Genomic DNA, 11,222 nt, shown 5'->3' with positions numbered 1-11,222 from the left:
CTAATAGGATTCTTGGAATTAACTCATCAGATCAGATTAACCCTCATTTATGTATTTATGTGAAATAGTGGAATAATGTGGAAACTTTTCGTAAGTAATAGCAATAGAATGGAAATATTCATTACTTGAATATGATTTTTCTTCAAATAATATTGAAATGTATCTCAGTTGCCGTTCGCTTCACATGCCACATTACCCTTTGGTCAAACTGGAAAGAGAAGGATGGAAAAGAAAAATATTGTAGACTCGGAACCTATCATCTCCTATTATTTGTCCATTTGAGTTTTTAGAGAGAATATGGATTGAGGGCTCCAAATGATTAAGATAAATCTTTAAGATAATCTTCAATAAATATGGAATTATTTAAACAACCATCTTATTTGGAGCAAGCAAAATAGAGCAACACGTTTCTCTCTATATATCTCTCTATATGATAAAAAAATATTGAGATTTTTGGGATTTGTAATTGGAGTTTTCCAGCTTTTGATGGGTTTTTTTGTTGAATTTTGGAGAGAATCGATTTTACTTTTCCCTAAAATCAATCGTTGATAAATTAATCGATTAATGAAAATGAATTTTAAAAAAATAGGATTTCCTTATGTTCATTGTTGATTTATCCCGTTGAGGAGTGAGTTAACAAAAAATGTCAAAAGACCTTTTTTTACCTCCGACGGTGGCCACCAAGGGGTCTATGCTTTTGACATGAGCTAACCTCATTCTCGGACGCCTTTACAAGAACATAACTATGTCAGAAATGGGTTTAAAAAATCAGTTGTTCTGTTTAGAATATATAAAAAACAACAAGGAATGTTGTAGTGGAGCTCGTTTTGCGATTAATCACTGAGATTTCCTAAAAATCACCTAATAAAAAATGATTTCTATGAATTCGGTGTCCCCCGACTTTAGTGTCTATTCTTAATTATTATTATTACTTGATCGTTTTTATTTCTTCCTTTTCCAATTTTACAATGCTACTGTCGCGGGTTTTGAATTTTCAATTATTTTTGCGGTGATAATTAAATCCACCACAGAAGAGGTCTTTTTTTTCGTTGTCGACCAATATCATATTTTCATTTTGTGTCGTTATAATGCGACAGCAGTGATAAGTTATAATTAGGTTGAATTGATTGATAAAAATGAAAAATAAAGGAAAATTAAATGAAGTTGAATTGTACGCTGAATTGAATGTAGAAAATATTTTGCAAGATTTGGTAATTGAAGATGAATCGATTTTTATGCAAGATTTTTTTTTAATGAAATTTTCCTTCAAATTACTAGAAATATAAAGAGCAAAGGAATTTTCCTTTCGAAAAAATGAGAGTCTCCTGAGTTATAGAGTAGATTGTATATCGATAGTATTGATTCCTATAGCATTCTTTTATATATATATATATTAACGTACATTGAATTGAAGCAATATTAAACAAAGGAAAATTAAAGTTTTGAAATATTTTTCACAGTTGGAGTAGACACTTTGATCTATTATTCATTTGAAGCACAAATTAATAGTAAACGAAACGAGAAAATGGCCCTGCAGCTGGAATATCCTTGCACAATTACAAACATTCAAGAAGGAGTCCCTAGGAAGTATATCAAATGAAAGACTTTCTAGGATGGGTTTATCAAATAGAAAGGATTATTAATAAATTATCTGATTAGTTTAACAGGAACTGTCACGGTACTACGTCTACTCAGAATGGTGAATAGAAGACCAGTAAATGGGATCATTCTATTCAATGGACATTCTGATCAACGGAGAAATTAATTCAAGGTTAAAAATTATGATGTGGAAGTAATGGCTCATTTATGGCGTTCTCCGACTCAAGTTAGTGAAAATGTTAGTGAAAATGGAAAGCAATGAAACAAACTATATAATAATTGTTAACATCATTAAACAGTTCATACATATAAGAAATGCTGTGCCTATGATGCCAACTCGATATGAACATTGGATGGAAAACAATTTTGTTGGTAATCCTCCAATTATATTTGAATGGCATGTATATGGAGGAGAACAGATCAGTTTTCTCGGACCAACTCCGACCGTAAGATGTATAGTTGAATCAGAGGATGAATAATTGGAATTAACGAACGCAGCACTAAGGACAACAATAGAGTACCAACAACATATAAACCATCAACAATATTTGGTTATTTTCTTTGATTTTTTCCTTTCAATTTTATCTTCTAATAGTCACACGGGGGGTCAAGCAAGCGAAGCGAACAGGGAGCGAAGCTAACTGAAGCTGAGCTATCGGCGAACAATTGATTTTCAAAACCTCAGAGTGCAAAACTTCAAGCCTCCAAAACTTGAAGGGATTAAGTTCCGATTAAAGTCCGACTAAGCCTTGATTAAATCCTAATTAAATGCCGATTAAATCTCCATTTATACTCCATTATACTCCAATCAAGCCCCAATACTGATGATTTTTTTGCGATTTATTTGACGCTATAACTGAATAATTCAAGAACGAATTATGCTGATCCGATGATATTCGAACTCGGTGAAGAAGGCATTGAAAGGAATATTTTAATGCGTTATTGAATCTATTAAAATGGCAAATTTTTGAGCCATCGTCGAAAAATCGATTTTCAAAGAAATATCAATCTTTAAAAAACTACATTATGGATCAAGTTTCAATTGGCGTTATTAAATAGCGCTTATGAATGTGTACATTGAGTTTAAAAAAATGGAATTCGGTACATTTGTCATGGGGAAATCGTTGATGAAACCTTTCGAGGGACCGATCACATACATATATACATACATACGAACATGGTCTAGAAATCACATTTTTCGACTAATTAGACCATATTTAGTCACCCCCACCAAAAAAATTGGAAACTTAAATTTTGACGATTACAATGCTTCCATCCGGAAGCAAAAATTATTGACATTGGCATTTTTCGTGAACAGTGATAAGAAATGTACGTTATGTGACGACAAACTACACCCATTATACAAATGCAAGAGTTTCAAACGAATGAAAATTGCCACCAGAATAAACACTGTCGAAACTGGAGGTTATTGCAAAAATTGTCTTCGTAACAATCATCAAACGACTGAATGCAACATAAAGAGTGGATACCTACTATGTGAAGGGAACCATAATACATTAATTCACGTGGACCGTTCCACCGCTGCTAACGATAATTCAGGAGAGACCTCCAACTGACAATCAACCACTGGAATGGATCAACAGACAACTCTCATCGGTGCTCATGCTAGCAATCAGATACTACTCACTGCGATGGCCAATGTATCCAACAACCATCGTGAACCTATAAGAGGACGAATACTTCTGGATACAGGCTCAACAACAAACTTCATGACCAACGAATTCGCTGAGAAGTTGAACATCCGAAAGGAGAAATGCTCCATTCCAGTAGGTACACTCAATGGATTAACCACATACACGAAATGGAAATTGAGAATCTTCATACAATCTTCAGACGGTAAATATCAAGGAAAATTTGAATGTTTGACAATTCCATCAATTTTACAATTCATCCCAATCCGACCAATTCATAAAAACCTCATCGAGATACCAAAGAACATACAATTAGCCGATCCAGAATTTTACAAACCTGCTCCAATTGACATCTTGCTCGGATCAGGTCCAACACTATTACTGCTGAGTATTGGGCAGATAAAAATGTTCAACCAGGGTAGGCCTGATCTGTATTTACAAAAGACTCAATTGGGCTGGGTAATTGGGGGTGATAGCAGAGCATGCGATGAAGGGATACCACAACGGGTCCATCACCTTCAGCTTGTAAACATGCTGACGAAATTCTGGGAGATAGAGGAAGGTCCAAAAAGGAAATATCCATCCCCAGAAGAAAACGCAACAGAAGAACATTTTAAACAGCATGTGAGTTGGGACGCATCAGGGAAATACATTGTTGCGCTACCATTCAATGAAAAAAAGGTCAAATTGGGCAAATCCATAGAAATTGCTCAAAAAAGACTGAACAGCCTACAGAATAAATTCAGGAAAAATCCTAGTATTCGACAACTATACCAAGAAGTTATCAACGAGACATGAAACTAGGACATATGACGAAATTATCGAAATATAATGCTGAGGGGAACTTTCTACCTCATCACGCAGTACTAAAGGAGACTAGCATGACCACGAAACTCCGAGTCGGTTTCGATGGTTCTGCTAAAACCTCCTCAGGTCTCTCACTGAACGAAACACTAATGACTGGTCCAACTATTCAAGATGATCTCTTTTCTCTCGTACTCAGATTCCGATTCCACAAATATGTATTGACTGGAGACATTGAGAAAATGTATCGACAATTCTGGGTACGAGAGGAAGATCGGAAATATCAACAAATTTTATGGCGAGATGAGACCGGTGAAATAGCTACGTTCCAATTGAATACTGTAACATTCGGTTTATCAGCAGCTCCATTTCTAGCCATTCGAAGTTTACAACAACTCGCACGAGATTACGAAAAGCAGTATCCACAAGCTGCTCGAATTTTGTTGCGAGATATGTATGTAGATGACCTCCTGACCGGTTTCAACTCTTTGGTTGAAGCTCAGACAGTCCAGAGGCAAATCATTGAATGCTTAAAACAAGGCGGTCTTAATATCCGTCTGTGGGCACCCAATGAAAAAGAGCTGCTGAAACACCTTCCAACGGAGTCGATTAATCAGAAATTATTCATTAATGATGACAAAACTCTGAAAACTCTAGGAATCTTCTGGAATTCAGAAACTGATACTATAAACTTTTTTCATAAAATATCACCCGAAGAAAAACCAGTCACAAAGAGGGAAATACTATCAGACATTGCATCCATCTTCGATCCACTTGGCCTACTCGGCCCAGTCATCCTGACCGCCAAACACGTAATGCAACAGCTATGGGCGGCTGGTATAGACTGGGACGAATCTATACCTAAGAGCATACACACTCAGTGGATTGAATATTATCAACAACTGCCTCTTCTGAAGAATATAGCCTTCAAACGTAACGTGCTGATAAATGATGCGAGCGAATTGCAAATACACGGATTCGCGGATGCCAGCACAATTGCCTACGGTGCCTGTCTATACATTCGTTCAGCCAACAAACATGGAGAGATAGAAACACAGCTACTCTGTTGGAGATCACGTGTAGCTCCTCTAAAAACGATGAGTATACCAAGACTTGACCTTTGTGCAGCTCAAACACTCGTAGAATTATGCAATTCAGTGCAAGGGGCCATCAAGAAAGAAATCTCCAGAACAATTTTATGGTCAGACTCAACGATCACCCTACATTGGATAAATAAATCTCCCCATCTATTGAAGACCTTCGTTGCAAATCGAGTAACCGACATCCAACAAGGGTCAAAACATTGTGAATGGAGACATATTGGGTCAGCTGACAATCCAGCCGATGCACTCTACAGAGGGCAACTACCTGCTGATTTCACCAGCAACGAGCTGTGGCAGGTAGGGCCCACGTGGTTGAAGAATCCAGAAGAGGAATGGCCTAAGGATCCCGAAATATTTACAGCAAACGACGCAGAACTTAAGACTTGTTTGAAGGCAATCATCGATGACAGTATATTCAAGAGATTCTCATGCATTTACAAGGCGGAAAGAATCATTTCTTATTGTTTACGTTTCATACAAAAACGTCTGAAACGAGTGCGAGCCTTCAAGGGACCGATTTCAGTCGAAGAAAGGAACGAGGCCAGATTGAGGATGAGAAAAATAGCACAAATGCAATCTCTCCCCGACGACCTGAAGAAAATCAAAACTCCAAATGAAAACTCTCAACAAAAAAACTTGTCTCAGCTCAATGCATTCATCGATGATAAGGGAATATGGAGAGTAAGAGGGAGATTGCAACACGCAGACATATCATATGAACAGAAGCATCCAATCATCCTCCAAAAGAATAACCACATCACTGACCTCATCATCAGAGAATGCCACCTGTCACATCTCCATGCAGGAATACAGACTACATTATATGCTATACGACAACGGTACTGGCCATTAGGAGGAAGGATTCAAACAAGAAAGATAGTGAGAGCCTGCGTGAGATGCAGTAAGGCTAAACGAACACAGGTCAACTATACCATAGGAAACTTACCACCATCAAGAGTGACAAATAACACATCAGGAGTATTTCTACAGGTAGGAGTAGACTACGCCGGCCCAGTGCTGATCAAGGAAAGAAAATACCGAAGTGTAAAAAAGGTCAAGGCATATATCGCAGTCTTTGTTGGTATGGCCTCGAAGGCCGTTCATCTAGAGCTAGTGAGTGATCTGACCACCTCTGGGTTCATTGGAGCCTTGAGGCGCTTCATCTCTCGTAGGGGTAAACCAACCGCAATTCATTCAGATAATGGAACGAACTTTGTGGGCGCCAGCCGAGAATTGAGAAGAATCATCGCAGAATTATACTAGCAAGATTTCAATGACAAAATCAACGAATATTTGGGGAATCAAAATATTGATTGGCATTTTACACCACCACTAAGTCCAAATTTTGGAGGTCTCTGGGAGGCGGCTGTAAAGTTATAAAAGTTAAATATCATTTAATTAGAATCACGGGCAATCAATTATTCGCATTGGAAGAATTTAATACCCTGATAATCGAAATAGGAGCAATTTTAAATTCTATGCCTCTAGCACCTTGCTCGTCCGATCCGAACGACCTACGACCATTAACCCCAGGAGATTTGATGCTAGTACGACCACTTGCTACTATTCCTGAACGAGATTTGACATCCGACCCACTAAAGCGGCTTCCTAACGGGGCCCTCATTCAAAGGGTTCGGCAAGATGTATGGAACAGATGGCATCGCGAATATCTCAATCATCTTCATGTTCGAAATAAATGGACAAATGGGGAACACCAGTTGAAAGCTGGATCTCTTGTTTTATTTAGGGAAGATAATCTTCCAAGCTTGCAATGGAAATTAGGAAAATTGTTGAAACTCATCCAGAAGATGACAATATAATTAGAGTTGTCACAGTAAAAACATCTAATGGTATTTTTAAGAGAAATGTACGCAAACTTGCTCCTTTGCCAATTGATGTCGAATGAATTCAGTTGAACAAAGAGTTCAACGGCGGGAGTATGTTACGACTAAAGAGCCCTCATCTCAAATCAAATTCCATTAAAAAATGTCCAATTTGAGATAGGGAAAATGTTCATGTAAAATTCTAGTTTGTCGTTGAAAGAAATAGTTTCCCCAGAAATCATCCTCACGTGCTGACCCTTCCCCTTTCGATGGGGAAAAATCCCACATCTTAGAAAATTCAGTTTCAAGCCTATTTTTTTTATAATCCTCAGATTTATGAATGGATAAATTCTGCATAACCCCAGAACCAGAATTTACGATCGGGATTTACCCAAACTGCAGTCATAAAATCTCTGGGACTGCTCCGTCACGGGGTGAAGTGTTGGCACGTGTGCTTATAAAACGAAAGGTCCAGTCCTCGCGGACTGACCCTCCAGACCCAGCGTCAACCAATAAGACAATTTAAAGTACACAATCTCCACCCTCTTTCAACCAACTTCCAATAGAGATCAGCAGAAAACCCGAAACATCCAATGAACAATTCCTTTGACCCCTTCCTAAAGGTTTCCTACAATTTAAGAAACTCGAGAGAAATCTAAGAAGTGTAGAGTTAGTATTACTCTGACAACCGTGGCGACAATCCTTAGTCATAGAGAACTCTCTTAACTTTACGTTTAATACCAATAGTAGAATTAATAATACTATTAGTTATTAAATTCAGTTAGTGCAATTATCAACCAACAACATTAAAAGGGATTAAGTGTGTGTAATTAGTGATGTAAAGACAAATATATTAACTGTGTTGTGAAAATTCGAAATACTAGTGTTGAATCCAATATCCTTTAATATCCTACTATATTAAAAAGAAAATATATATTGTAAAGGATTTCTGCCGGTGCTCCACTAGCAAATATCCGAAACTATTTTGGGCATCTCCTCTATCGTTCAATTAAGTCGGGCGCCAGTTGGATTTTCACGGAAAATCCAATGGTAAACCGGCCTCAGAGGATAACTCGTCTACCCTGAGGACTTCTCGTAGCGGGGCTAACAATGCCGAGCCAGCATCAGCGTAAAACGGTAGAGTGGGCGAGGTTCACCATACTAGGAGTATTTCACTCAATCGCTCCTCGTCTTTTCAGCCGAGAAACGGCGATTAAGCGTATCTTCCAGGAGCTATTCTCCCATGTATCTTTCGCCGAGGATGTTTCCATTCCTCTGACGTATTCCTTTCCTCTCCAGAGTGGCTCAACTCTGGAGAAGTCGACCATCACTTGCGAATCCTTCTCACTCCTCGGAGCGCCGAACACTGAGAGGCACATGCGACACAGGTATCCGGAGACTTGTTTTCACCCACCTGTGCCCACCCCAACTCAATCTCAATGCTCGGTAAAAGCACTATCATCGCGGGCCAACACCCAGAGTACTCGTCGTGGAGGTACGTGCGATCGGGCCTCCAGAAGTCGGCCTAACCCCCGGCCCAGGGATTCACGCCAACACCACTTCTTTCGTCCGAAGTGATGGATCCCTGAGAACATGGAATTAAAACACTCCACGTCCTCAAAGTAATCCGATCCTTCTGTTTGGGACGCCGAAGCGTCCCATTCTCTCGCTGTTCCGGACCTTGTCCTCACAACGGACCCCCCATAATCCATAATGGACTAATGCCACTTCCAACCGTCGTCGAGGACCGGACGATTTACATCCGCTCGACTCCAGTGCCTGTCACCGACTCTCTCGAAATCTACTAGGGCCTTCTCCCCCTAGTCTGAACATCTCAGCGGCGGTAGGTCATCCATTACCCCACCACCACCAATCAGCTCGACGGCAATCGAGGGGGCGCTAGTCCTCTCACCTAGCCGTTGGTCCCTAGTCTAAGTCGATAGCGCCTCTAGAATCGCCCAGTTGGAACGCCAATACGTTGGCCCGTTTCCCCCAAACACAGCGGGGCGAGTTTCTAGATAAGGCGACAGGGTATCAACAGCCTCTCTATAATGTTCAGAAGCATGGTTTCACCCAAACCACGCCTCTTGGCATTATTTGATTGGTCTATTCACCTCACGGGCAGTTCACTTAAACCGCCGTTCGATGTCACTCTCATCTCTCGCTCAGCTTCTTCAGCTGGCGTTAGATGTCGCTCTTTCTCTCTGTCCCTCACTCTAACCATTTTTAACTCATGGGTTTTCGTGTTGGTAAAACAGTTTACCGTAACGAGAAAATCTCGTTACAATATATAAAAACTATTATATAACATTACTTCTGAATTTGAGGAACTTTTAACAGTGATGAAATGCTTCATCAGCACGTCCCCATTTCTCAACTTTAAAATTCGCACATAAACGGAATGATTGAAAACAATAAATCGAAAAACCCAAGGACCGAATGAACTACTTTCACAATGATAATTAAAAGAGTGGGAAAAGTCATACCACATTTTCCAGCAATTAAAAATTGACTCGTTGGAGCTCCACGTGTCTGAAACCACGTAAGACTGAAACCAAAGCGCCACTACGCGAGGAGATGAGAAGGCGTATGTGCAGCACGCACGGCTGATTAATAGAAAAAGATTAAAACACTTTTCCAGGGTTCAGCTGTATAGTCATTAACTGACAACTGCTCACCGGTTGTTTTATAACAGAATCCGTGCAGATAAAGATACCCTGGAGAACAAACGCATTTTCCACTGTTGCAGGTGCTACCAACAGAGAGATAAGTCGCACACGGGTGGTTCTCATTGCAGGCATCACCGTAGCTATTTACAACCAAAATATTGAATCCCAAAAAATTTATAAAACTTAGCATTGATAATATTTATTGATCACAGATGAAATACAGAAATTATTATTTCATGTTTTGTAATAAATTTATTTATTTTCAGAATATTTGATAATGAATCTCACGACCACAAAATTGGATCTCCAAAAGTTAACAATTTGCATTATTTATTTACACAGAAGAATTTCGGAAGAAGCATAAATCTCTGTATTTGAAATTTATCTATTAATTTCAACAATATTTTCGTTGAAAATGGTTCAATTACATGACCTTAATAATTTATTCATTAAAAAAAAAATCTCCATTATAATTAAATGAATGCTTTTAGGTCATTCAAATGAAGAATCATCACATGGTAATGAAAACACAAATAATAATAGATTTTACGTTTGAGTAAAAGCTCTATAACGAGCTATTTTATTTTATTAGATGTATTTATTTGATGTGAATGAACTTTATTGAATTTAAATCAGAAATTTCTCCAATAACTTCAATGTAAAGAGCCCTATCAAAATGATATGTATGCTTCAATTTCATGATCCTTATTCACAATGAACTAAATTGTGATAAGATACGTAGGAGCGTCAATCAGTACAGGGACGCCACCGCAAGTTGACATTTCCGCCGTTCATATAGAAATGCCAGAAAAATCAAATTAATTAGTCTTGAAGCAGCCGAGGATCAGTAGCAGTTCTGGTCGCAGTAGTTGATTTAATGGATCCAGTTCTTCAATCTTTCCGTTCGTAGCGGTGCAAAGTCGATGTTACGTGGAATAGTTATTAAGTAATACCGAACAAATGATTTTATCCGGGGATAAAGTTGCTTTAATCGAGAGTGGTGTTCCTTCATACATTTAAGGACTCAGACTATTGGGAAGTGTTGCGGACAGTCTCACTCAAACTCAAGTATTCAACTATCAAAAACTTGTTAAAATAATCTAAAGAGTAGAAGAAGGTCTATTCGCGAAAGTATCCATAACAGCTTTTAGCTTGACTAATTGCTGGTGAGGAAATCTCAGATTTACCCCAAGATCTACACATAAAATTATATAACTGCAAAAAGCAAACTTAACTATGAATAAAATAATTTGTGACATAAGACCAAAAGTAGATCTTTCAGATCATTCCAGGAGTAGAGAAATTCGAAATAATTCAGTTGTTAAATTTTTGTAATTTAAATACTTTTGTTTTTATAAATTAATTGACTCAAAATTCGCAATTAAAATCAAATTCAACTCTAAATTTCTTGATTTTCAACTATTTTTGAAACTGAATCCTCTCCCTAAATAATAAAATTCCTTTCCCCCCAGAAAATTCTATTTAAAACCCATTTGACAATATTCCTTATTATTTAACGACTAGGGGGCTACGCCCCCAGCTTGCTTCGCTCGCCAACCCCCCCCCCCCCCC

General features: G+C 38.5%; 2 protein-coding genes across 2 annotated transcripts; both read left to right on the top strand.

The window, feature by feature from the left end:
* Positions 1-3,191: 3,191 nt before the first annotated feature.
* On the top strand, positions 3,192-4,049 carry LOC107043451. Its single transcript, XM_015264971.1, has one exon. The coding sequence runs from the start codon at positions 3,192-3,194 to the stop codon at positions 4,047-4,049; it is 858 nt and encodes a 285-aa protein (XP_015120457.1).
* An 11-nt stretch (positions 4,050-4,060) lies between these two features.
* Positions 4,061-6,063, top strand: LOC107043449. Its single transcript, XM_015264970.1, has 2 exons — positions 4,061-5,839; positions 5,935-6,063. The coding sequence occupies exons 1-2, from the start codon at positions 4,061-4,063 to the stop codon at positions 6,061-6,063; spliced, it is 1,908 nt and encodes a 635-aa protein (XP_015120456.1).
* Positions 6,064-11,222: the final 5,159 nt, after the last annotated feature.

This window comes from Diachasma alloeum, unplaced genomic scaffold (genome assembly GCF_001412515.2).
Source record: "Diachasma alloeum isolate Michigan unplaced genomic scaffold, Dall2.0 Dall_scaffold_00577, whole genome shotgun sequence".
Classification (NCBI taxonomy): Eukaryota; Metazoa; Arthropoda; class Insecta; order Hymenoptera; family Braconidae; genus Diachasma; species Diachasma alloeum.
Note: the sequence above shows the minus strand (reverse complement) of the source record. Positions and strands in the feature narration are given on the sequence as shown.

Coding starts and splice junctions, on each gene's coding strand:
- LOC107043451 (XM_015264971.1), top strand. CDS start 3,192: ATGGATCAACAGACAACTCTCATCGGTGCTCATGCTAGCAATCAGATA.
- LOC107043449 (XM_015264970.1), top strand. CDS start 4,061: ATGACGAAATTATCGAAATATAATGCTGAGGGGAACTTTCTACCTCAT. Junction 5,840..5,934: donor ATGATAAGGGAATATGGAGA/GTAAGAGGGAGA, acceptor CCTCATCATCAG/AGAATGCCACCTGTCACATC.